This window comes from Populus alba, chromosome 16, assembly GCF_005239225.2.
Source record: "Populus alba chromosome 16, ASM523922v2, whole genome shotgun sequence".
NCBI classification, from domain to species: Eukaryota; Viridiplantae; Streptophyta; class Magnoliopsida; order Malpighiales; family Salicaceae; genus Populus; species Populus alba.
Window position 1 is genome coordinate 7,966,221 of NC_133299.1, and position 27,690 is coordinate 7,993,910.

The following is a 27,690-nucleotide window of genomic DNA, read 5'->3' on the forward strand; positions in this document are numbered from 1 at the left end:
TTAGGAGAAATCACTATTCTTTCATTACTTGCTAGAAAGACAGACAGGCATCAAAATTTGGCTGATGGCGGCAGTTAGCGATTCACAGTTCTGCCGTGTGATTGTTACCAATAAAAAGTAATGATAACAGGAGCAGCGATATTTCGCTGCAAGATCCTGACCATCAAATCATTTTTCCTTCCTAAAAAAATGTATAAATTTATATCTTCTCTTCGTTCATGTACGATCAACAAGGAACAAAACCAATCTCATGCGATTATAGTCGCATTCTGAGAAAGCTAAAGCAACTGGCACATTTTCTATTTTATCTAACCTTTCAGCTTTTGATCCTTGACTCCCCGCTTTATCTGCTTCAATGAGTGGATTAGTTCTGGAAACTTTGCACATACCTTGAGTCGATCCTCATCACTGCTAATTGGCATACTTTGTGCTGGAAGTCGCCACAGATGTGGCCCGAAGGTTGGAATGACCCAACGATATAATTGGTCAGTTTGAGGATCATATTCAGGTTTCCGGTCTTCTACAGTTGAAAAACTGCACAAAGACACACCATACTTGGCAAGCCATTCTGGTTTAATGCTTGTGGCCCCATGCATGTAAGGCCGCTTTGTATGAAGCAATTCACTGTACACCAAAAACTCTGGCGCTGAATTAGAAAGAGAGGACCGCCGATGAAGGAATACTGTTTCTTTAACCATGCAGGCTTGATACCGAACAGCACTTGCTTTTCTGTCTCCTTCCAAGGAACCTGAATTTCCTCTGATGCGTTTTGCAACCCTATCAACCCAGCCAGCACAGATAGCTTGGCCTAAGATATCTTCCACATTCAATAAAGTAGACCTCTTACTGGACAAAACCCTCCAAGCTTGTTCTACATCCTCCACGGTCCCATGGGTCCAAGAGAAACCCTGCTCTAACTCGTGAACATGATGATTAAAGACCAGTTGAAGAAGCTGCCTTCTAAGCTTGGACATTTCTTCCATGGTTTTAAGGTGCAAGCCATTTTCGTGGCAGAATCCCACCGGGCTTGTAGAAAGCTCAAAACAATGCAAGGCATAAGCTACAGTCAATGTATCACTAGTAGAATTGGAAAATCGAGCACGGGATAATTTAGTTGTTTCTCTGAGTTTCTTTTTCTTTATTTTTTCTTGCTTGTCTAAAATTTTATTGCTTCCTAGGCTACTAGATCTTCCATCCTGTTCTGAGCCATTGCTGTCAGTATGACTTCCTTCAAAATGCTTAAGAAAAGCATTGGAAAAGCTCAATGCTGCAGCTGTTGCAACTGCATATCCTAGAACCAGATTTGCTGTATCATGATCTTTCATTTTCCTCGTAATTTGGATAGCTGTAAGGAGCATTCGAGAGTGACGAGGACTCATGGGATAGCAAGCCATGGCCTTCCCTAGGGATGTCAGTCTTCCTGTATTATCAAGAGCTTCCAAGGTCTTCAAGCAACGTTCTGCTTCTACTAAGGCAGCAGCCTCTGGAGGAGTTGGAAATGGGAACTTTTCTACCTGGAATACATAACAAAACAGAGAGACTAAGTTAAAGAATTGGTTAGAAGAAATTCCTCTCGACGAGTTAAACCACTGGTATCTAATATTATAACTTCAAAAAACATGTAGCAGGCAGCATACAAGCAAACTCAGCAAAACAACTAGCAACTGGATGACCAGCCAGCAAATGCATTCCGGGGACAAGTCAACTACAAGATACTTACTCCGTATAGGCATATCCAACCCCATTCAGATAATTTAATGTGCCTCTTTAGATTTTTGGATACTTGGAAAACAGCATATGATAAGAACAAACCTCACCTCCACCACAAACATAAAACATGAAAAGCTAATTGGTTATAGTATTGATATACAAAATCCTATATGATCTTCTATTATCTAAGTTTAAATCCTTCGTGCATCAAAAATGCCATTGTAAAGTCTGTTGCATTAAACAGGAAAAAAGAAAGGAAAAGATTTTGCAGGTAATTAGAGAACCATAACATAGAAGAAAACACACCTTGTCGATATGCATGGATTTCAGGACAAGAACAATGCTATCAACAGGTACTTTAGATATCTCAGCACAAGAGAAGTCAGGAAGTATGTTATTATAGACAGCAGAAGAATAAAGACGGTAACAGTGGCCAGGCCCTGTTCTTCCTGCTCTTCCTTTGCGCTGATCAGCTGAAGCCTTACTTATCCACTGTACTTCATATGCTTCCATGCCATTTGATGAGTTGTAGTTCTTCACCTTTTCTCTTCCAGTATCAACCACATATTTTATCCCTGGGATGGTTAAAGAAGTTTCAGCAACATTAGTGGCAACAACAACAAGCCGCTCCCCTTCCTTGACCTCATCAAATACATGGAGCTGTGCCACTGCAGGAAGCATGGCATAAAGAGGCATAACACGCAGGGCACTGGTAAAAAGACCCTTATCTCCTACTGTTTTCTTCTCCATGCTATTTTTGTATTGTTCTGGGCTCTCTTCTGGCATAGAAGGAATTTGTTTTCCCTCTGATTTACATTCTGATGCATTCTCTCCAGCCAAAGCTTCAAAAGCAGACTTCAATGCAACAAGGCTACTTTTCTCTCGTAGAACACCCACAACATCATTTTCAGATGTTTTTGCATCCTCTATATCCACCTCATCACCAACAATTTCTACTTCGCTCTCTGATCCTGAATCATAAGAGACATCTGATTCATTCTCAACAGAATCTGGCACGTCTTCATCATGAGAGCCAAACCTCTCAGTTTGCTGGTCAATCAAATTCCCCTGAATCTCAAATGCCTCATCAATATCCTTCATGTCAACGCCTTCAATGGAAACCATTTCAGACATTGCTGGGACCTCATCCCCTACACGCCCTTTAGCAGTATTAGCAATCAACTCTGTTGAAGCTTTACGTAACTTCTGACACAAGTACTCTACTTCTCTCTGTCCTGTGACAAAGACAAGTATGCCTCCTTGTGGAAGCCTCTTGTGGATTGACATGACTTGCTTATAGGCCTGGCCAATATAATCCACAGTTTCTGTTCTCTTCGAGAAATGCGCTGTCACTTCAAATTGCCTGGTAGGAACGTTTATAACTGGAGGAGGATCATGAAATAACCTTCTTTCAGAAATGAAGTCCTCCACTCGCAAGGTGGCACTCATTAGAACAAGTTTTAGTGGAAATATCATATTTTCAGGACTTAGACTTTGACCAGAGAGCACCATTTTTTGCTGCTGCTCATATTTCTTCTGCCATATGCAAAAGATTGTATATGGTAAAGATAGGTGAGAAGGAAGAAGATCCATAAACAATGTTTTGCAGCTGAAAGTGGGAAAGTGTATCAAAATTACCTGGCGGAGTTGAATGACACGAGAGAGCATTCCAATAAGAATGTCTGTATTCACACTTCTCTCATGAGCCTCATCCAGAATTATCACAGAGTAACGCTTCAATAAAATATCAGTCTGCAACATAAAAAAAGTATTAAACAGCAGAAGAAGAGTTAACATGAGCATACTAATCCATTTTCTCCAGACAATATCTTTTTTACATGGGTCCATATCCGTCTGCACCATAAAAGATTTTATTGAACTGCAGAAGAGTTAACATGAGCGTTCAAATCCATTAATTCCAGACAAAATATCTTTTTTACATTGGTCCCACCAGCAGAGCTAGCTCCGTACATGACATAGCAAACAATACCAGAAAGGATCCTGCAGGAGATATAACTAATAGGACTTTAAATTTCCAGGAACAAGTTTCAGAAAATAACACATTAAAAAAATTTGAATTTTGGATCCTCAATGGTAGTACATTACAAGAAAACATAATAGGAATTTTAAATTTCCACAAACAACATTCAGAATATATAATTCTACAGGCAGCACTAAAAAGTTTGACGAATGGGTCAGCTATAAAGAAGACACAAGTGAAATTAGTGGTTGTTCAATAACAACTGTGCCTCTGGCTTATTCTTTTTAATTGCCTTTTTTGGGTCAGTACCAATAGATTCAAATTCACAATTCAAAAATGTAGATTCAGGCAACCAAGCAAGAATCTGACATGAAGAAACACCAAAGAAGCACCAACAAAAAATAAAAAAACTATATAGGAAGATCAAATATAAGAATTGCAAACATCATTTGACAGTTGAAAAACCACATACTAAAACTTCTCACATATAATCATTGATGTACCATTCTTCAAAACACCCACAAATAAGATGCATGTAAATCGGCTGAATCCAAACCTGAACTTCTCGCAGTAATATTCCATCAGTCATAAACTTGATTGAACAATTGTCTCCGATTCTCTTGTCATGCCTAACTTGGAATCCAACCTCTTTACCAAGATGAAGACCAAGTTCAAATGCAACCCGTCTAGCAGTGGCAAGGACAGCAATGCGTCGTGGTTGAGTAACACCAATAACACCATTTCTAACAACAGAATGGTTTGAACCATAACCTGCTTCATAAAGAAACTGAAAGATTGCACCAAAGAACCAAAATTAGATGGTTCTTGAGCCAAATTGTTTGAGATGGCAGTAGCTAACAAATCTAATGCATAGAAGAAACCCACCTGAGGAACTTGAGTGGTTTTACCACACCCAGTTTCTCCACAGATAATAACAGTGGAATGTTCATTTATAGCTTCCATTATCTCCTGTTCCATCATAATAATTGGAAGATCCTTCCGTTTCTTCTCCACCTCATCTGGCCTTGATACATGCACCACTGTTGGGGTAGTAGGAGGTCTTAGCAATGGAAAATCTAGGAAATTGCTAGCCTTTCCTAAATCCACAGTTGAGGTCTCATTTAATTTACCCTGCTCCATGCAAATGCCCCGCTCTCCAGTTAGTCAACAATAGTGCAGTTACAACAATATACTGACATGCACATGTAATTTCACCATTCCCACTCACATATAATACAAGATATGGTATTGAGTCAAAGATAGTTAATAATATACTAAGTTGCATCAATTGCTTCTTCAATCCTCCATGCTAACCATGTACAATACATAATGCATAAATTGCATGTTGTAAGTCAGCAGCTGGTCAATTCAACTTCTTTTAAAACACAAAAAGCTAGAAGCTAAATGCAAGCACACACCTCCAGCTTCTTCAATTTTCTTTTCTGAGATTTACTTAACTGTGGGTTTTTATTTTTCTTGGCCACTTCTTGCTCCTGTGCAACAAAAGTTTCAGGCATTCAACCTCTTAAAAGAAAGGGCATAGCAGAACAAAAGAGATATTTCACCTGCGCTACATACCTGATTCATGCCTTTCCTTTTATTACTTTTCTTTGCAGGCATGATCAATGCGTTGCTATCACCTTCCACACTACATATGCAAGCAACAAGTTTTATGCGGATAAAAAAAACTCAAAGGTAAACATTTGCAAGCCCATGGCTACTTAAAGGACATATTGTAAACTTGCTAGACTTGATACTTTCTAAAAAATTGTCGAATCAAGACCAATCCTTTAAATGGCATGTAAAAATTACAATTACCTAAGAACCTGTAAGTGAACATGTTTTGTACAAGCAACAAGCATAAGTAGCAAAGAGAATCCCTGAATTTTTTCTTATTTCTATTTTCCTAGATTGCTACTAAAATTCAATTGAAAAAAAAAAAAACACTAAGATGATCACCCCTATCCTCGGGATGTGAAATGGGTAGGTTATCATTAGCTGATGAGATCCATAAACCTTGATGACACCTATAAGGCGGAGGCTGATTTTTCCCGACGAGACAAAGCGGGATTCGTAAGGTGGTTGCACTAGTTGCCACTTCAACATGCCTTTCACCACAGTGGCAAACCCTAGGGTAGTCAGAGTTATAAAATGTAAGCTAGTTGCCACTTACAAAATAACATTTGCTGGCTGTGAATTCATCGTCCCTGATAGTTTTTCACGCAGATCCTCACACCTGAACGGGGAGACGCTTTGGAAACTTTTCCTTTGGAGCTTTTAACCGAAGATCTCGAGCATCAATTTTGTGATCTTCACAAGTCATTAAGAAAAAGTCATGAGAAAATATAGTTGATTTAGTTGCATCCAACAATAGCAGCAATTTTAGGTCCCAGTAATTCTGTCATTAGTCAATCCATACTTGAAAACGTGGTCCACCATCATCATAGAGTCATGTTCCCATTTATCATCTTGCCTCTGCCTGCTAATGTGATATGAACTCAGTGATGTGGACACTCGGAACAATATGAAAACAACCAGATAACATTATATAAGAGCATATCATAAAAGAGATTCATTCAATTACAATGGATAAAAAAAGAACAAGAAGAAAAAATAGAGTCTAGTAGCAAAATGTACTCTCATAAGCATAACCCAAGTAACCGATGATTGATTTGGAAAGGAAAAAAAACACAAGTCTGTTAGGCTTTGACCAATGAAAAGTAACTATTAACTCGAGTCATCAATCAAAAGTCATTTTACATAATAACTTATGATAAAAAAGAGTTCAGATAGAAGCATTTTGGCAACAAATGACTCAAAACAATTTTTTCGTTTAAATAGCTAATCTAAGAATCAAGAAACTTAAAGTTAAAAACTTTAACTTGTCACTAAAGCAACTTTTGACTCATTTTACAACATTATTAGATTTAAAGAAATCCAAAATCATTTCTAACCAAACAGTTTATAACTTTCTTCGAGTCAAAAGTTAAAAACAATGATAATCATTTACTAAAAGCCATACCGAATAACCCAACAAAATATAGAAAGCAGATTATCACAAGTCCTTTTTGTTGCAGAGCCTATAATTGATATAACCAATTGCAGCTTTTCACTTGACTGAAAAATCAGTTCACCATACAGAGCCTATAATTGATATAACCAATTGCTCTACTCTGATAAACTATCTCAATCTCTCACGTACAGCATGGAAAGTGAATCTACATGTCCAGAAACTCCCACACTTTTCCCAAAAAAAATATGCAACTCCCAAGACGCTTATTCATATTTTAGGCATCAAACGAACAGGCGTGTCTTCATCCGCAAACATTCAATCCTCTCACACAGAAACAAGTAGCCAAAATCAACAGTTAAAACAAGACTATCATAACACAAAGTGAGAATCGAATACCAAGCTCCCGGGTCTTTAATCTCTACATGTATGACCATAAACTAATAAAACTCTCTTTGAGGCAATTCCCAACATAATTCCCTAGCGAAGCGCCGATTCTCATTTTTATTTTACAATGTGGACGAAGCTAAACGCTTAGCTCAATTGTTTTTCTTCCAGTGCTAAAATACAGATTCTCACTGTAAATATTAACTTTTTTAACCCAAAAAAACCTCCACAAACCCTAAATTCTCCTTAATAAATCATTAAAATCTAACATAAATTAAAATTCAAGTACGGTGAAACAGTAGAGAAGGGGAAACAAAACCTTTTGCCAGTAATATGACGGAGGCGAGCGGAGTCGCCGATGGAATTGCCGTTAAGGCGATCCTTTATTGAAGTCTTCGCTGCAGCGTCTACGCGATCAGCATACATAGTTAAAACCCTAACCCTAATTTGGCGAATTGCAGGATTTTAGAATGTGATTTTGTGCCCGAAGAGAGAGAAGCAAACCCTATCAAAAACAGTCGCTTCTTTGTTACCGGGGAAGGTGGGATTTTGAATTCTCGGAAAATAAATAAATAAAAGGAACTGAGATTTATTGCTTAAAGTTTATTTAGTTTACTTTTTTTGTGAGAAAATAAATAAATGTTACCGCTGAATGCTAATTAAAGACGTGGAAAGGGAAGAAGGGACTGTAATGACTACCCTCGGGTTTGCCACTATGGTGAAAGGCATGTTGAAGTGGCAGCTAGTACAACCACCTTATGTTTTCTTGTACAAACTTTTTAGTGCTGCCTGTAGAATTATATATTCTGAATGTTGTTTGTGGAAATTTAAAATTCCTATCATGTTTTCTTGTAATGTACTACCATTGAGGATCCAAAATTCAAATTTTTTTAATGTGTTATTTTCTGAAACTTATTCCTGAAAATTTAAAGTCCTATTAGTTATATCTCCTGCAGGATCCTTTCTGGTATTGTTTGCTATGTCATGTACGGAGCTAGCTCTGCTGGTGGGACCAATGTAAAAAAGATATTTTGTCTGGAATTAATGGATTTGAACGCTCATGTTAACTCTTCTGCAGTTCAATAAAATCTTTTATGGTGCAGACGGATATGGACCCATGTAAAAAAGATATTGTCTGGAGAAAATGGATTAGTATGCTCATGTTAACTCTTCTTCTGCTGTTTAATACTTTTTTTATGTTGCAGACTGATATTTTATTGAAGCGTTACTCTGTGATAATTCTGGATGAGGCTCATGAGAGAAGTGTGAATACAGACATTCTTATTGGAATGCTCTCTCGTGTCATTCAACTCCGCCAGATAATTTTGATACACTTTCCCACTTTCAGCTGCAAAACATTGTTTATGGATCTTCTTCCTTCTCACCTATCTTTACCATATACAATCTTTTGCATATGGCAGAAGAAATATGAGCAGCAGCAAAAAATGGTGCTCTCTGGTCAAAGTCTAAGTCCTGAAAATATGATATTTCCACTAAAACTTGTTCTAATGAGTGCCACCTTGCGAGTGGAGAACTTCATTTCTGAAATAAGGTTATTTCATGATCCTCCTCCAGTTATAAACGTTCCTACCAGGAATGTCTGAAATGGTTTCCATTGAAGGCGGTGAGTTTATTTTATTTTGATCATTCAAGTTTTCTTTTTTCAATAATTAACTGAAAATAATTTAATATATCATCTTTTTACTATTTTAAAATAATATGCCATTCTCTAATATATTTCTTCCGTAAAGATCCAAGCTTCTTACGTGTTGGTTTTTTTAAATAAATATTTCTAGTAAAAAAATGATTTAATTATAAATTTAAAATTTAAACAATAGTGGTTGTTTTTAAAAATATTTTTTACTTAAAAATATATTAAAATAATATTTTTTTATTTTTTTAAAATTATTTCTAATATCAAAAAATTAAAATAATCTAAAAAGTATAAAAAGATATTTTAAAATAAAAAATTATTTTTTTATAACACATCATTTAAAATATAATTCCAAACAAAGTTTTAATATAACATAATTTCATTTTGCTTTGATTTTTTTTATTTTTGTTTATTTTTAGATACACAATAGTAGTGTTTAAGGTTATATCTACTTGAAAATATTGTTGTGTAGTTGTTTTCTAAAGTACTTTTTATACAAAAATATATTAAAATATTTTTTTAAAAAATTATTTTTAAAATCAATATAAAACGATCTAAAATAAAAATTAATTAATTTAAAAAACATGAGTTGGCCGAAACGGGCACTTCAAATGGCAATGACATTGAATTTTGCCTTGAAATTGCCAAAATGCTAAAATATTGATTAATCAAACTTTGCTATTGTTATTATTATTAATATTATTACTCTGTTATATATTATTTTGAGAAGAAAACTTTGCCATTATTAGAACATATATAATTAAATAGTGATCTTTTATTAATTATTTTTTAGGATTAACTGTAAGGATATTTTTAATATTTTTTATGAGTCATTGATTTTATTTTCTCTTTTCATATTTATATTTATTTTAATTAACTCAAAAAACTAACCCAAAAAATATTTATTATACAGGACCGATCAAGATAAAATAAAAAAAAAAATAAATAACAAAATGGAATTTTAGCAATGTTTCACGTGAACGCATAAGCCAAAACAAATTTGTAATTGAACTTGTCAGTTTGATTAGCCATGAGATTGTAATAAATTATATATCATTTTATATCTATTTTTATTTAGAGAAAATAAAAAAGCTTAAAATTCAAAAATATATTTTTCTCGAGTCAGCCTTTATAATATAAATCAAATTGTTTTGGCCGAGGTAAAAAATAAGTTTTAAGTCATCTCGGATCAAAACCATCATTTTCATTAAAAGAAAATGAGACCACCAGAATAATAAAGGTTAAATTGTGTGTTGTTGACTGAGGTAAGTTAAAACCATTATTTTCAATAAAAGAAAAAAAAACAGGTCCACTAAATACATACTGTCAAAAGAAAATTTTTTGGAGTTTGAAATGAATTTTTCAATAATCAAAATTCATTTTTAGCGATTGAAATAGGTATTTTTGAAATTTCCAACGAAGTTCAAAGGTATTTTGGTACTTTTCCTGTCTAGTGGCATTAAGGTAAATTCAAGGGCTTCTAGGGTATTTTTTAATTTTACTTTTGTACATGTATTGCACTATTTTTATTTTTATTTTGTATTTTGTATACCCTAAACAAATAAATAAAAATTGACGATGCAAGTTCAACGCTTGAATTCACCTGTCATTGCGTTGCGTGTGGGTCTAATAGCTAATTTTTCATTGTCAATGTGGGTCCAACACCCATTTTTTGTATTTAATTTAATAAAACTAAAATGATAATAAAAATTATTCATGTATTAATTATTCCTATTAATTGATAATTAACTCAAATATGGTATGGCCTATTATCAAACCTTTTTTTTATATATGTTTAATATCTAATAATAATATCAATTGATATTTGATTTTGAATTAAATGTCTTTATTAATTATTAGAGACCAGGATGTAATGGTCTAAAATTAAACCATGTCCTTTGAATGTTATTTATTTAGTTGATCATGCACCTTCGAGCCTTATATTAAATAATCATATCATTCGTTAAAAGACTCGAGATGGAATGGTCTCACAATAGACCCTGTCTTTCGAATGTTAATTAACATATTATAAGGTTAGTTAATATAGTCCATCAAATAACTCAAGATGGTAAGGTCTAATATCGGGTCCTATCCTTTGAATGTCGTTTTGTGGATAAGGACAATACCTAGACTACATATTAATTTAGGCAGACCACATTAAAACACATTTATCTTTGAAAATAAATGACAATACAGCTTACCTTAAATAAGATAGATAGAGTAATTGTTATCTTTTATATTATATAATCAATTCCTTACCTAAAATCTCTTAAGACTAATTATGGTTCTTAGTTACTATAAAATTAGGTGGCGATTTTTTTTTTTCTATATATTTTTTGTTTTCACACAAAATCAGCTCATTGCAACATTTATTGAAGTGCGATAAAATAGCGACTCCATTGATGATTTCAAGGGCTAAGCTTTGTTTGTTATTTTTCAATGATAATGCATTTTATTGTGTTTATTTGATTATCGCACGCATCCATATGCATTGTTTTTATCAGACATAGAATTTTGAAAATGCACACTCAACACAATGTTTGCATTATGACATGACCAAATCTTTAGGATTGGGAGGGGAAGTAGCGGTGCCTCAATGGTCTTTGGTTTAGGTAACATACATGAAACCACCAGTTTTCGTTGAAAGTCTACTCGGATGTGATTAGTATGCCAATGTGGTTTTGCCTTGGCCTATGCTTTCTTACTTTATAAACCTCGATTCAACACATTAAGGTTGTTAATCGGGCAATGGAAAACCCTTTTTAGACAAGTTTAGATAACAAACTTACTCATGTGCACATATTGACTAGAATCTTCCTTTATGATGTTTCCTTGTAATATCATCACTCGTGCATTTGACATCACAAATAAGCTACTCGTTATTATTAATGCTAATAAAATGAGTGCTCGAGAATATACACGTTTTCCTTGATAAATCTCAAGCATTTTTTTGAACCTCTTGCTTTGAAACCCCAACGTAGAAAGTCACCTCATCATGTACCTTCAATAATTACAAATCTCACCTGCTAAACAAAGTAAACCATCGTTACCCTGGGAATTGTACGAAATTCAAAAACAAATTTGTTTTAAGCTTACATTGGATAAATTTTAGTTTTCAAAATGCAAGAATTGAGATTTCAAGAAATTCATTTAAGCCATAAATAGCCTAGTTTTTAGCTAACGTTTCTTTATTAGCCTTTACCATGTCAATGATCAACAAATTGCTTTAATGCATCTCAACAAGGATTCAGGAAAACAAGGGAAGAATCTAGTAGATCTAGGTGATATGATTCCAATGGTGGTGGTGGTGGTGTTAGTCGTTAACAACTAGGAAGAGAGAATCGGGGGCTTGAAGTTTTGGTTGGTTGAACCCGTTGAAGGTTTCACTAGCTTTTTTCGGCAATATAAGGAGTCAACGACGATGAGGATAATCAAGGGTTTTCTCGCTAGGTGGAGAGGAGTCTATATGTGGTGATCTGGCAGCGTGAGATGGCCAGAGTTTAGAGATCTAAGGAGAGAGAGAATCGTCGGCCAGCAAAGAAAGAGTTTGAGGTTTGCTGAGGTGCAAGGGCAAGCATGGTAATCCAGTGCACGTAGAGCTTATGAACTAATGTATCTCCTCTGATTTGATTTCATGGTCGTGATTGGCTTGACCTGACAGTTTTAATTGACTCTGTTTGCTTGAGTGTTGTAAGATGCACTAGATGTTTGGTGTTTAGGGTACCACGGTAGGCTAGGATCAAAGGTCTAATTTTTTAACTGTTAAGATCTATTTGGGTTATAATCTAGTATAATAAGCCTTATTTAGATAACATAGTTGGGGAATAATTTCTATTAAATCTAACAATCAAGATATTTTTGAATTACTTTTTTTAAATCAATATCTTACTTGAGTGAACAAAAACAAAAAAGAAAGACATGAATAGTTTTTAAATAAAAATAATATTTTAAAAAATAACCTCAATCTCCAGGACACAAAACTTCTTAATGCACAAACACTAATTAAAAGTTAAAACCGAGAATGGCCGAACTGCAGGGCTCTCTTCTGCCCTTTCATTATTTTCAGTACCCTGCCCCAGCAACAAGGGATGAATATCTACCTCTTACGGTACGCATCTCTCTTTGAAGGACATAACAGTAATTACAGATTCCTATATTCCCCAATAAGAACACAGTGTCTCGACATGGTGGAGAACAGTCTCTTCTTACAAGGACAAGGCTCGTGCCCCAGTTTCCAGGATTGTTAGACTCGTTAAACAAGCTGGTGATCCATATTCCTCAGGAAAGAACCTCAAGCGTGCCCAAATAAGCAGCCTAGTCAAGAACAACATAGCTGGTAACAAGTTACCACCAAACTCTAATGGCATTCACTTTGTTTTAACTGCTAAAAGAAGTGAATGTGGGGAAATTTTGAAATCTGTAAATTCCTGTGGTTTCCATGATTGAGCTCTGGTGACCCGTGTGGGGAAATTTTGCCAATAAAATGTCACTATTTTCACAAGGAAATAAGAACTGCAATAATACATAGCACATTCGAGTAAAATAGGAGATGCCACATCTACTAAAAGCTGAATCGGCTTCTCTTTCAGTCTTCTCATATCAACAAATTTGCTGGCATGGACCTGTTTTGATTTCCATAACTAGAGAACTTGCTTTCGTGTGTACTGATATGCAGAAGGTCAAAACCTAGTAGCCATCATGCCGTATCTTTTGCTTAGAAAGAAACAAACAGGCGAGGAACTAATTATGCACCATATATATATATATATATATAGTAGTAAACCATCAACAAGACCCTTGTATCACTATCTTGCCAAAACAATATCATTTCTTTCATTCTAGCATGTAAATTTCTCACATGTCCACTACAAAATGAGGGAAGATTCCCATTATTAACCTCATCAAGGGTTATTGCTGCTTTTTTGAAAAATGAGAGATGCCAGCTGGCGGGAAACCTCTAAGAATATTGTTCAGCAAAATAATGTCACTATTGATCGCATTATTCCACATCAAATGATTTAACATGCTGCAAAGCTAAAACGGAAAACCTTGTTCGATGCTTGAAATTTTGGGAAATCAATTCTCAGAAGCTGGAAACTCTTTGCAACTTTGTCAGTCAGTTGGCCCGATCATTTTTTCAGGGACTACGAGTGTATCAAATTCTTCACTGGTGAGCATTCTGAGTTTTAGAGCAGCTTCCTGCAGAGATAAATATTGTAAGGTACGATATTCAATCACTCCAAAACAACAAATGGATTGAGCATCATTAGTCTTAAACACTATTGACAGTACACAAAAATAGAAAAAACCCCATATTCAAGAATAATTTTCTTCACAAGAATGCACGTATGCCAATTCCAAGGAGATTAATGTTTTGGAATTTTATGTTCTTCCCAGCCAAGGGAGAGGGGGGGTTGACATGAGTCTAAGAAGAGCAGACATCGTTACTCCCACAATATACAGTTTACATGAGTCTAAGAAGAGCAGACATCGTTACTCCCACAATATACGCACATCATAGGGCTTATAAACACTATATTGCAGAGTCACTAAGATGAGAAGAAACCATCACCTTCAGAGTACTTCCCTCCTTGTGGGCCAGCTTGGCAACTGCCGCAGCATTGTCATAACCAATTTTCTAGAATAAAAATGGAAACGTGAGTTAATATTCCAAACACAAAATCAGGAGAATGGAAATATGGACATGGTATAGAGACTTACAGGGTTCAATGATGTGACAAGCATCAGCGACTGCAGGGTCACACAAATTGTCAATAACGATAAAACATGATCAAAAAGCTTTCAGATACATCAAATGCAAATAAAGTTTCTGTAGTTATCAAGAACTGACCTCATGCAGTAATTTCGAAATTCTTTCCCTATTGGCTTGAATACCCCTCACACAGTTCTTTTCAAAGGAAGCAGATGCATCACCAAGCAACCTTATTGACTGCCAGAAAAAGGTCAAACACACTTGTTTAGTAAAACAGCCACGCTCAGTCTTCCCAACCAAGAGTAAAAAACAACAGCAGAGTAAAGTGTGACCAATCAGTAATACAGCATAGCCAAACAGTCAGCATCCTAATATCAGCCAAGAAAATGCTATTTGATTACGAATACTATTAGGGTCCACCATAAGACTTCTAAGATCTCAGTGCATGCATCAAAAGATGCCCGATGAGAGGGAACTCATGCATCATAATGAACCTGGAGTATTGGAAACTAAAATTCTAAAACAAAATTTCTCACAAACCTGATTGAATTCAAATTCCTCGATTTAGTTTCAACCACTTTCATGTTAAAACATTTAGCAAGAATAGGCATTTTTTTCCTACGTTCAGTAATCACCAGTAACTTCAAACTGAACCCACTATCCAAACAAACTGAAATACTTTACACAGACGAAAGAACCAACATATCAAAACTGATTTTTCCCTGAATCAAAGCAAGCTCAGGGTGGAACATCCAATGTTAAAGCACTCTTAAGTAACTTATTATTTGGAACTTCAATAAAAATAACAAGTACATTACAGCGCCATTAACATACATGTAGGAGGCCACTAGCGATCATTGGCTTGAATACATTTAGTTCAAAGTGACCATTTGATCCACCAACTGTTATGGCAACATGATTTCCCATAACCTACAAAATGAAGAAAGGGCATTTTTTAACAATGACTTGATTGGTTCAGAGCAAACTTGCAGCTTATACATCAACAATGTGAATTTATAATCTGAATAGCTGCTTTCAGACAAGTTCTAAAGTGAATCATATGATATTGACAAGATGGAACTGACAGCACTAGAAATTTACCTGAGCACAGACCATTGTGAGAGCCTCACATTGGGTGGGATTAACCTTTCCCTGAAACAAGAAAAACTAAAAAATGACAACATTGCATCGCAATTAAATCTTCAAATGTGCTGATATGAATCAAAATTCTTCGGGTACCAAACAAACAAGGTGTGATGATTTACCGGCATTATACTACTTCCTGGCTCATTTTCAGGAAGAATGAGTTCACCAAGACCACATCGTGGACCACTGCAAAAAAACATTGTTAAAACCACAAAAGCAAACCAAATATGTGAGAGCAGGGAGAAGTAGATTATACAACTTTGCACAGACCTTCCTAATAACCGTATGTCATTTGCAATCTTCATCAGAGAAGTAGCAACTGTGTTGAGTGCTCCACTAGTTTCAACAAAAGCATCATGTGCAGCCTGTAAAAAAAAACATACTGCTTTAGCATGCAAAAGTATTTTGCTCTCACTTAGGGTAGTGACATGTAAAATCGCACTATTGCTCAAAAGAATTAAATCAAATGAGCAAAGTCCATTCTTACAACCTTAAATGAAATTGGACGGAAAAGAAGAAAAATCAAGTTATGAGGAGTTCAAAAACCAACCAAAGCTTCAAACTTGTTTTCCGCTGTGACAAATGGCAGGTTTGTTTCCTCAGCCACTGCTGAAGCTATCTTTACATCAACCCTAGATGGAAAGAAACAAATGATAACTGTCAAAGAACAGACATGCCTCGACCTAAATAATTCTTAGAAATGGTCCATAGATATCCATGTATAAATTCCAAGAGTTTTCAAAACACTGGTTCTCCCACTGATTTGACTATTTTCTTACAGATAATAAAACATAAAATTGATAACATTATTGGAGAATAGGAAAAAGGTGCTGCAAAAGACTTGAGATTCTTTTCTCTTTGGGGCTAAAATGGGAGAGAAACCTTCAGTCCATCAAAGAAAAATAAAGCAGGAAGAAACGAATCAAACTGAATTCCTGCCTTATGGGGTGATAAGAATCACAAATAAAACAGGCTGAAGGAAGCAATTTTTGTTTTCAAGAAAAGAATGCCTAGAAAATAAAATTTTCACCCATGATGCTTTACATACCCTTTCTTTGTGTTCAATCCACAGCAGTTCCACCTTGTGCAAGCTGCTCAAATAACATTCCCAGTACGTCATAAAATTTGAAGAGCAGAAAAGGGAGAAAAGAACAGTAGAATGGAAAATTTTATTTAATATATGTGTTTCCAACCTGATACATGTGGGGTTGTGTGCACATGACACGATCAATTCCATACTTCACCTGCAAACGAGGCAACAATCATCAGAAGCAAGCACGAACAAGAGAGAAATATGAACCAATAGTAGATCAGAAAAAAAAAATACAGAAATGATATATTACTTGTGTCGTGTAGCCACTAAACTCTTGCCCAAGTGTCAATGGTGTTGCATCTTGAGTGTGCGTGCGCCCAATTTTAACAATATCTTTGAATTCAACTGACTGGTTGGAACCAACAAGCAATATTAGTCCAGGTACAGTAGTTACAGCAATATACATGCAAGAAAAAATGTGCAGATTATTGGAAATGTAAATGCAAAAGCTCATCTCAGAATGGAGACATTAAAGCTTTACCTTCCACACGACTACACACAATTTGAAAAATTTGATCAAGAACATTTACTAAAGCACAAATTTTTTGAAAATTTGAACTGTAAAATTTCATAATGCATCTATAAAATATATCTAGGAAATGGCAGATTCAACGAAAGCATGTGTGTATAAAAATGTGCTAAGCCATCTTCTGGCATTAAGAAGGCATTTGAGGGCAAGCAAAACAAACATCATAATTGCTACGGTCCATGGCCTATCAAGTTTCCCACCAACATGTAAGGCATTGATAAAGGAGCACAACACACATAGGCCCTAAATAATGAAGTAGAATATGCATAGATGTCATGTCCCACCATGTATCGAAAAGGCTTGATCAACATGCAGGAAAATAAAAGGAATTCCCAAATAAAAAAAAGGTCTATTAAATGCACTGAACACAAAGAAGCATTTCAATTCAGCAATTTTTCTATTTGCTTGCGCAAAACAATAAACAAAATGTTTTCTTTATCAACCCCCTCCCCCCCCCCCCAAAAAAAAAAAAAAAGAAAAGAAAAGAAAAACAAAGTCAAACCTTTGAATGGAGTGTCAAGTGCAAAGTTTTCAATTTTGGGATTAATCTTGAATTTATCTCCGTTGCAGCTGCAATATGCATTACCTAAATAAGAAAAAGATACAGCTGATAAGACTGCAAGAAATCAGTTCATGATACATTAAGTTATCGATTCAAATAGAAAATTTTTAAAAACAGTAAGACCTATAAGTTTGACACTCAAAGAGTAAACCATGCTTACAGTTGGAAACGTGTCGTTAGAAGATTGTGATCTGTTCACATGGTCATTAGGGTGCACAAACTTTTCCCCATGCTTATGCCCAAGGATCTCAGCTGCTCTATTGGCAATAACCTGGAAAGTGCATCGCACAAGCCAGAATTTTTAGGGCATTCAGTATTCGATTAATCAAAGCAAGTCTAATTTGCAGTGCTTTCAATTATCACCCAACTTCCATCTTGTTTCTGTTCCTTCACTTGGTTACAGGATGAATCTTAAGAACATTCTTTGGGAGCATCAAAACCAATATAGAAAGGATGTGTTTTGAATTCTTACCAGTGGTATGTACCTATATGTGTAGTTCACACATACAATGAACCGTACCCTGAAGTGCAGGATCATTTGGTATGCTATCTATTCAATTTTAAACATGACTAAAAACCAGATTGCAGCCACATATCAGACATACTTGAATGGTGAAGAGAATAAACATCTAATTCCCTTCCGTTTAGATATCTCAAATGATATGTCAGTTAGATTTCAGAGCAGAGGAAGCCTTTGGTTAAATTTTAATTGTGTGAACAAAAACAAGAAAAACTCAGTTTATTTACTTAGGTCAGATCAAGAATAAGCACCAACTGAGGGAGAAATCTCAAGGTTACAATTTACAAAATAACAGATACAGGGTGAACATAACACAAAAAATTTCCAAGGAACAACCTCCATCAGAAATTTCAATTTTATTCACCATTAGCATGCAAAACACAACATTACATCGGTTAAACACTATGGTTTTGGTTACCAAATTTATTGAATATCTCAAACAATCAAGCCTCTACAGATCCTACAATTTAACCCTCTGTTGAACCAGATGTGGAAATCCTAAATCACAATTCACAAGATGAGAGTAGAGTCAAAGCCCCATCGCACCTTTTTTCCCAGAGGATAATAATTTAACCATTGTTCACATCAAATAAAGAAATGCCATAGCTTCCACTTCCTTCCCCTCTTTTTATTGAAGAAACAGAAAGTAAGATGCAAAGGCGCTGACCTCATTAGCATTCATGTTACTTTGAGTACCACTGCCAGTCTGCCACACAACCAGTGGAAAATGATCGCTTAGCTTCCCTTCAGCTACCTCGTGGGCAGCTTGCATTATCGCTTTCCCTACGGAAGGATCAAGCCCATACTCTATATTCACCTGCCACAAAATAAATCAACTATGTTATTTTTTAATTTAAGCTAATGTAATCTCCACGAAAACCAATAATCTATACACTCCATCACACTGAGATTGACATATCATAATCCAAAAAATAAATAGCCACAAATTAACAATATATGCAGATGTTAATCTGAGATTACATTGAGATTTAACTTAAGTACTGTCATCAACTAAAAATATCGAATTCAAAATTAAATTTTTAAAAAAAGGATAAAGATTTAGGACTCTTAAAAGTGTGGGATAACTAATTAGTTTATATTAGCAGCTGAAACAATAGAAAGACATGAAAAAATCGCGTAAGAAATCAAATAAAATTAAAAAGAGATAGAGAGAGAGGGACCTTGGCAGCACATTTCTTGAGTATACCAAAGGCTCGAATGATAGGTTCGGGCATTCGCTCGCGATCGCCGCCTCTATCAAAATTCTGCAAAGATCTTTGCGTCTGAGCACCCCATAGCCTGAATTACTATTTATTGAAAACAACAAAGCAAGAAAATTAATAAATGAATAAAGTGAAGTAAGAGGGGAAAAAAAACGAGTGATGGATAGATAGAATGACGAACTTATCAGAAGGGACACTAATGGGACCAAAAGTGTCTCTCTCCTCTCTGAAGGCAGTTGAATAAGACCTCAACCAGTTTCCATAACGCCAAGTCGTGGATCCTGTAGAGAGGCGCCGTGACACGATATACATCGCCATTCCAATTTACTCAATCCCTCAATTGATTTGCAGAATGCGAAGATCGAGGAGATATCAAGCTCTTTTTTTGTGTATATGTATAAATATCTAGAGAGGAGACGAGAGGAGAGGAGAACGGAATAAAAAGGCTGCTAGGAATGAAAAAGGCATTGATGGGGTTTTTTAGATTTAAAGGTTTCAATTCCGATAGCTGTTTTATTTTTTCAATTGAGATGAAATGTTTTAGTTTTAAAATGTTTCGATATTTAGGATTGTACTATTTATATATATATATATATAACAAATATAATTTAAATTTAAAATAAATTAATTATAAATTATATAATAGAAACACAATGTCAAACAAATATAATTTTAAAATTAAAATATTTTTAAATAGTCAAAATGAAATAGATCTTTAACTTAAAGTAATTCAACTTAAATAAAATATCAAAATATTATGAAAAAAAATATTTTAACAAAAATATTTTAAATATAAAATCAGGTCAATGTTATCAAGTAGCTAATGAAATTTAAAGCATCCCTTGTTTTGCTCAAATTCCTACAAAGTATAACCATTAAAAAAAAACAACATGAATATAAACCATATATATTAGTGAAAAATCTAATTTTTTAAAAATTAATATCATTGTTAATGAAAATAATAATAATAATTTTTAATATTATTATTAATATCATTGCTATTGAAAATAGCAATGAAAAAGAGTTGTTTTATAATCGAGTGGTTTAATTAATGAAATTGAGTAAAGTTCAATTTGATTCAATGGCTTTTCAAGAGCGGAACGAAACATGTGGAATGAAACCGGAACATTTCGGCGGAATTTAGCTGAAAAATCCGGAACGGACCGAGATTTAAAATGAGATGAAATTTGTTCTGTTTTGTTCCGTTTTTTTAATTGATATGGAATGTTTCGGCCATTCCGAACAGAACGGAACAGAATTAACAACCTTACTTTTACCTATATCATTGACTTTGGCTACGATTGTCAGTAAAGTCAATTTTTTTAAAAAATAAAATATTTAAATATTACTAATTTGTAAAAATAAATATGTGCACAAGTTTATTTAATATAACTTGGTTAATTTTATTATTAAAAAATAATTTAGCAACTTATAAAAATAATATTTAATTAAAAAAATTTAAGATGATATTATTTTATATTAAAATAACAATATATTAAATTGACTTGGAATAACCCAGGTTAAAGTGTCAAATTTATAACTCGAATTATGAGACTGTGATATTAATAACATTATAGAAACCAAATAAAAATAAATCATGAAGCTTAATTCACAATTAACTCAATATTGGATAATAAAATTTAAAAATATACCTAAAAACATGATCCAATTTAACATGTTATACTTGCAATTCGGGTCATAAGATCAAAATAATTCCATGAAAAGCAAATCAAAACAAATTGTGAATTACAATCCTTAACCAACTTAATATTGAAGGACGAGATTAAAAAAATTAATAAAAAATTAACATAAAAAATAACTTGAGTCAATTCACGAAACGCATGACCCAAGTTATCAGACCAAGATAACCTTATAGAAAAAAAAAAAGACATGATTTAACTCGAATTAACCTCTCAAATCCGCAACTCTAGTCTTAAGACCGAGATGACCTCACAGAGAGAGTCAAAATAAATTATAAAGCTCGATTCTCAATTGTCAGTGTCGGATATGATGTTGAATGATGAAATTTATAAAAATATTAATTAAAAAAATAACATAAAAAGTAAATCAAGTCAATATGAGTTAACTATTAAACACTATTTTTGAGTCGTAAGACCAAGATAACCTAATAAAAAAACAAATCGAAACAAATCATGAAATATAATTCCTAATAAAACACAATATTAATTGATAAAATTAAAAAAAAAAAAGTCAATTAGAGAGAGAGAGACAGAGACAGAGTTAATTGAGCTAACTCATCAAACTCGCAATCTAGATCATGAGATCAGGACAACCCAATAAAAAACAAGTCTGACGTTGAAAGACTTGTGACTTGAGTCATTAGACTAATATAACCTCTTAGGACAAAAAAACATGATTTAATAAGGGTTAAAATGTCAAAACTCATGACATTCATCATGAGATCAAGATATTCTCATAAAAAGCATATCAAAATGGATTATGAAACTCAAATTCCTAATTGATCCCTGTTTGTTTGCTGGAAAGTAGTTTTCTTTTTGAAAGTGAATTCCGAGAAAGTATTTTTCGATGTTTGGTAGTGTAATGAAAAATAAGTTGAAAAACATTTTCCAGTGTTTAGTTATGTCTTGGAAAATGAGCTGTAAAATAACTTATTAATATTTTATTTTTTTCAAGTTTATTAAAATAATAAGGAACAAATCTTACAAATTAAAAAGTTGAATGAGAATGAAATTGAAAAAAATATAATATAATTTCATAAATTATCTCAAATAAAATAAATAATAATCAAAATAATAGAGATCAAATCTAAAAAATTTTAAAAAAAATGAAAAGATGAAGAAATTAAAATAATAATAATCAACATTTCATAAATTATTTCAAATAAAATAAGTAACAATCAAAAGAATAAGGACCAAATTTGATAGATAAAAAATTTCAATAAAAAAATGATAAGGAAAAAACAAATAGCAATTATAAAAATAAGACCAAAGTTAATATAAAAATAAAATTTTAAGAGATGAAATTGAAAAATAAATATTCAAAACAAAATATATATATATATAGCAAACAAAAGTTTGAGGATCAAATTTGATATAATCAGCAAATAATAACATTTCTAAATTTTTCACAACTTCTGAAAAGTGTTTTCCATTGACCAACTTTCCTAATAGCAAACAAACACAAGAAAGTTTGGGAAGTGATTTCCTGAAAATCATTTCCGAAAAATAAACACAGCTAAAGAGAAAACATTTTCCTGAAAACCAAGCCAAATTTTTTTTTTGATTGAAATTGACTGGAAAGTGTTTTTCGTTTACCAACTTTCTAATGACAAATAAACACAGGAAAGTTTGGAAAATAGTTTCCCGAAAACTACTTTCCGGAAAATAAACATGGTCCTAATGTTAAATAAGAAAATTTTAAAAAATCAATTAAATAAAATAAACATAAAATAAAATAACTCGAGTCAACTGGGGTTAGCCCGTTAAGCATTATTTTCGGATCATGAGACTAAAATAACTTAATGAAAAGTAAACAAAACAAATAATAAAGTTTAATTCTTGATTAAATCAATATTAAATGATAAAATTAAAGAAAAAAATATGAGTTAATTGAATTAAAACCTTAAATTCATGTTATAAAAATGTGATAACTAAATAAAAAAAATAATTACAAAAAATAAAATAAATAGCAATTTAGAAGTAGAGTAAAACTTTATTTTTTTAATTCATAGTTAATTTTAAGGCATGTGACGCCGGGATTTGTTTTTGTTGGAATGGAAATGAGGGATGGATGGCGTGATGGGCTCTGGCGGCAATTTGGTAAAGATGTGTCATGATGGCTATACAAGACCGATTGTCAGCTCTCTCCGCTACAGCTACCAACCTTCGGCGTATGCTTTCGCCTTTCCTTGGTGTTATTGACTACAGTCACCATGGTCTTCCACAGTATGCGGTGCATGTTGACAATGGACGTCCAATTCTGGCTTCGGCAATCCATTCTTCTTCTCTTTATTTTTTTCCCCCTCTCCTGTCACCTTGATCCTCACTCCTAGCATTTTAAAAAAATTTAAAGAGGATTCTCAACTTTATTTTGTATCAAATTTTATTTTTAATTATTTTCCTAATTATTTTTGTTTTTAATTTTATTATTTAATATTTATTTTGATAGGATATAGGCTTTGTTATTATTGTTTTTTATTTATCTTTTTTGAGATAATCTTAGTCTCATAATCTAATATTGAGGGCTTGGAAGGTTTATCTGAGTTAACTTGAGTCTTTCTATTTTTTTTTTTTTTTATCCTCCACATTGGATTGATTTGAAATTAAAGTTCATTATTGTATTTGATTTTTTTTTCTATGAGGTCATCATAGTCTTATAACTTGGGTCACAGGTTTAATGGTTAACCCGAATTGTCTCAAATCTTCTTCTTCTTTTTTTGTTTTCTTTAAAATATATTTTTGTTTTTGTAGTTTTGTCTTTCAATATTGGATTGCTTGATAATTAAACTTTTTTAATTTTTTTCAATTCGATTTATATGAGATTCTCTTATTCTGATGATCCATGTCTAGGTTCAGAAGGTTTGTCAAGGTTAATTCAACTATTTTGTTTACTTTTTTAATTTTTTTTAATTTTCATCATTTAACATTAAATTGATTAAGAAATCAATCTTTATAATTTCTTTTGATTTGATTTATATGAGGTTATTTCATTTTCATAATTCTTGTAGTTGATTCGACCGGTTTACACAAGTTGTCTAAAACTACTTTTTTTATTGATTTTTTTTTAATATTAGTTTGTTTAGAATTAGATTTTATAATATATATTTTTTTATTTTTTTCCTATGTGTTTATTGTGGCATGATGACTTGGACCATGATTTTTACAAGTTGATCAAGATTAACCCGAGAAAATTTAATTTATCATTTGTCTTAATAACTAAAAGAAAAGAATATTATTTAACATATCGTTATTTCAATAATTTAAAAAAAGTATTGTTCATCTTATTTTGAATTCATAATTGATTTTTTTTTCCTTAAAAAACACAATAGCAACATGTTTATTTTTTTTTGTTAGCAAAAAATACCCGACCAAGGCACAGAAAGGGTCACGGATCTAGTGCCCTCTACATTCTCTTTGTTTTTGCTTATTTTGAATCCATTTGCAAAAGATGAAAGAGAATTTTAAAGGATTTCCTTTATGTTGATAAATTACTCTTGGTTCACCAAGATAGAAGGTGGTAGATGATGACTTGCGCGTGGATAAGATTAAAATTGAATAACAAACATAAAATAACTTTTAAAAATTGATTAAAAAACATTTCTTTACTAAAAATAAAAAATATAAATCTGTATAAAATTTGTGTTTATAGCTAGCAGCGTCACATGTAATGATTTTTATATTTTATTTATACTTAATTTATTTTCAACTTTTATTATTACATATTTTAAACTGAAGGTGACCTGAATATATAAAATATAATTTAAGATTACAAATTGTTACTGTACTAAAAATACAATTTTTTTTTAATCACATCATCTTGAATTATCCTTGTCAATTACAAAACGGCATAGTTTTATTTCCAGTTGGATATAATGTCAGGGGAACAAAATGGTGGGTTGATCGAACCAAAAAGCTGGTTCTCATAAGCTTATTCCAGCAATATACTTCCATATTTGTTATCAAAATAATAGCTTCGAAGTTTAAATCCCAACAGAGTAAAAAACAACGGCCCTCCCTTCTGATAATTACAATGAACTTGCATTAATTTCCCCAGCACAAAATGTACAAAGACCATCACCAATTCAATGACAACTCCATCTATAAAAATAGGAAAAAAAAAAAAAAAAGGCCTTTAATTTCTTTTTCTTTTTGGGAACTTTAAAAATATAAAAATAATTAATTTTAAATAAAAAAAATATTTCATATTTTGTCAAACACACAATACCAAGAGCTAAGAGCTAGACAAGACTTTTCTACCACTCAATTTAACAGAGCTAACTGCCGGAAAAGGATTAAAGGAGAAAAGAAATGAAGGACGCTCGTCAACAGGTGAAAGTAGAACTACCACCGTCAAGTTGCAGATGTTGGGTAGAGCTGAACCCAGGGAAATTCTTCTTTGTAAGCCATGCTAGCCTCACAAGAGGATTTGCAGGTGTACAAAACAATGGTTGCCCAATCAAGAGAATCCGCATCATTCTTTACACCGAAGTAGTAAAGTAGCTGAGGTAAGATCTGATGCACCAGATACAGGAGCTATTATTACCTTAGAACTTTAATGGGAGCTCAGATTTGAGATCCATGAGGAAAATCAAATAGTAGAACAGCACACCATATGGAGAGAAAAAAACAGAGAAAAACCAAGCACGTGAATAGGCACACTCTTCACTTGGACATACAAGGGCTTCAATCAAAATTTTCGAGAGAAAAAAAAGACAAATACATAAAGCAATATAAATAAATATATCTAAGGCAGATCAAACTATACCTGAAATTCAAAATCTGAAGGACCACCACAGTAACTGCAGTTAGGGATGTCAGCCTTAGATGGCTGACCACTTGACATAGGCCAGAGGGGTTTTGCACTAGCATTCCTACAATACCTGCTAATTTAAACAATGGAATGAGCATTCCATTGCAAATTAAACAGGAAGTACGATTTACACAATAAAATGCTTCAAATACTAGGGACAAAAAAATCACATGGCTGAAATGCAACTAGGCTATGAAAACTTGACATGCACACTAGCTTAGATATAAACTCTTCAAATCTTGCACAGCCCTGCCAACTTCTCAATATGTAACTGACAACAGATATGAGGTGATGTTGATTTTAAACATTTCTTGTTCATTTGATCATTTCCCAGCCAGATGATCACTCGGGCATATAGCAAGTATTGACAAGTAATGAAGGATAAGTGACAGTTACAGAGAGTCAATTATCTACAAATGCAAGTCTCACAATCAGCAGTCAATTTGGGTTAGCCCCTTAAATGTCTTAAGATTTTACATGTTTTCTAGAAAAACTTGTCCAGTTGTATTGTGGGATCCAAGCTCACCACATGCAATGCTTAGGATGGCTAAAGCAATCACATAAAGAATTCAAATTGTGTTCAAGTTTTCTAGAATATTAAATACAAAAAATGATCTCAAAATATAATAGCTCGTATCACCTTAACACTTGTTCGGGGGCTTTGGCTATGCACTGTTGGAAAGACGCCCAGCACTTTTTGTCACTATTGCCCTGCCCGCTACACTAAAATAAGCAAGCAGGAGATTTACATAAGTGCATAAATTTCCATTAACAAGAGCGAGAATTGATACCTCAAAAATGTCCAACAACGAATTCATTGTGCTGTCCATTTTGTTCCTAGACACCAATGAATGAGTGGGTATGTTATCATCAGACATTTCAGCATCATATTCACTTTCATCATCATTTATCATCTCATACTCTGGCCACAGGGCATGGGCATTGCTAACAACTGTTTCAAAAAAAAAATAAAAATCAGACACCTCTGGTAGACCTTTTGAAACATAAATTTCATTGAGTAAGCTTGACACTAGACAATGGACATTATGATGTGCTTTAAATCGCGTACCACAACCAACCATTCATAATGCTAGATTCTAGGTCAAAATGTCATGTCACCAATTTGCACTTGAACCATTCTATTCCTTAACCATTAAGGGTTCAAAAAAGAATACTCTAACATATAAATGAATATTTGGTACAAGGTGTGATAGAAATGATCACATGATTATTAAATTGTAGATTGTTTTTCTAAAAACGTGGAGGAGGATATGAAAAAACAATGGAGAGGATGTTCATTCAGCAAGAATGGCCTAAAATGAACTCATGACATGCTGACAACTCATACCTGGTGTTTATGTGAGCAGTATTTTGTTCTTTTGCAACCACTACAAAACTTTATATGCCTTTTCCAGGTACCACCAGTTAGAAAGCGAAACTAAAACAAGCAAAAATGATGGGCATCATAAATGCTTTGCTCTGAGCAGAAGGAGATAGATGTGATTCAAAATGGAAATATGTAAAAACATGGGTAGTGATGATCACACATATCGGACAAATATTAATTTGATCTTAATCAATTAATCTTTATCTATCTTAGAGCTTTAGGATCCTTGCAGCCATGTTGCACCAAACAATGATGTCTTCATATT

At 33.4% G+C, this 27,690-nt stretch overlaps 3 protein-coding genes across 9 annotated transcripts in view; all 3 read right to left on the reverse strand.

Moving 5' to 3' along the window:
* The window catches only part of LOC118062891 (ATP-dependent RNA helicase DEAH13), a 33,497-nt gene continuing 5,807 nt past the window's right edge, over nucleotides 1-27,690 (reverse strand). The window contains exons 1-8 of one of the 7 annotated variants that reach the window (XM_073405446.1): nucleotides 7,408-7,810; nucleotides 5,270-5,339; nucleotides 5,120-5,181; nucleotides 4,577-4,811; nucleotides 4,248-4,478; nucleotides 3,349-3,462; nucleotides 2,017-3,246; nucleotides 1-1,514 (exon numbers count right to left, since the gene is read on the reverse strand). In XM_073405446.1, coding sequence (XP_073261547.1) covers nucleotides 309-1,514; nucleotides 2,017-3,246; nucleotides 3,349-3,462; nucleotides 4,248-4,478; nucleotides 4,577-4,811; nucleotides 5,120-5,181; nucleotides 5,270-5,339; nucleotides 7,408-7,514 — 3,255 coding nt within the window. In that variant the 5' untranslated portion in view covers nucleotides 7,515-7,810 and the 3' untranslated portion in view covers nucleotides 1-308. Of the gene's footprint in view, nucleotides 1,515-2,016; nucleotides 3,247-3,348; nucleotides 3,463-4,247; nucleotides 4,479-4,576; nucleotides 4,823-5,109; nucleotides 5,185-5,269; nucleotides 5,340-5,864; nucleotides 5,964-7,407; nucleotides 7,811-27,690 lie in introns of those variants that run through there. The other 6 variants (XM_073405444.1, XM_035076765.2, XM_073405445.1 and 3 more) reach the window with 6 other exon arrangements.
* Nucleotides 12,668-20,054, reverse strand: LOC118062912 (fumarate hydratase 1, mitochondrial-like). Its single transcript, XM_035076799.2, is given in 18 exon segments — nucleotides 12,668-13,941; nucleotides 14,315-14,380; nucleotides 14,464-14,493; nucleotides 14,594-14,692; nucleotides 15,290-15,385; nucleotides 15,557-15,607; nucleotides 15,721-15,787; nucleotides 15,872-15,966; nucleotides 16,152-16,233; nucleotides 16,650-16,671; nucleotides 16,674-16,692; nucleotides 16,795-16,845; nucleotides 16,945-17,043; nucleotides 17,726-17,809; nucleotides 17,946-18,056; nucleotides 18,973-19,122; nucleotides 19,487-19,604; nucleotides 19,710-20,054. Coding segments are annotated over 18 exon segments (1,464 nt in total). The 5' UTR covers nucleotides 19,847-20,054; the 3' UTR covers nucleotides 12,668-13,854.
* Nucleotides 25,394-27,404, reverse strand: LOC118062918 (uncharacterized). Its single transcript, XM_035076811.2, has 5 exons — nucleotides 27,387-27,404; nucleotides 26,830-26,990; nucleotides 26,679-26,761; nucleotides 25,994-26,108; nucleotides 25,394-25,740 (listed from the first exon to the last, which is right to left on the reverse strand). The coding sequence occupies exons 2-5, from the start codon at nucleotides 26,950-26,952 to the stop codon at nucleotides 25,579-25,581; spliced, it is 483 nt and encodes a 160-aa protein (XP_034932702.1). The 5' UTR covers nucleotides 26,953-26,990; nucleotides 27,387-27,404; the 3' UTR covers nucleotides 25,394-25,578.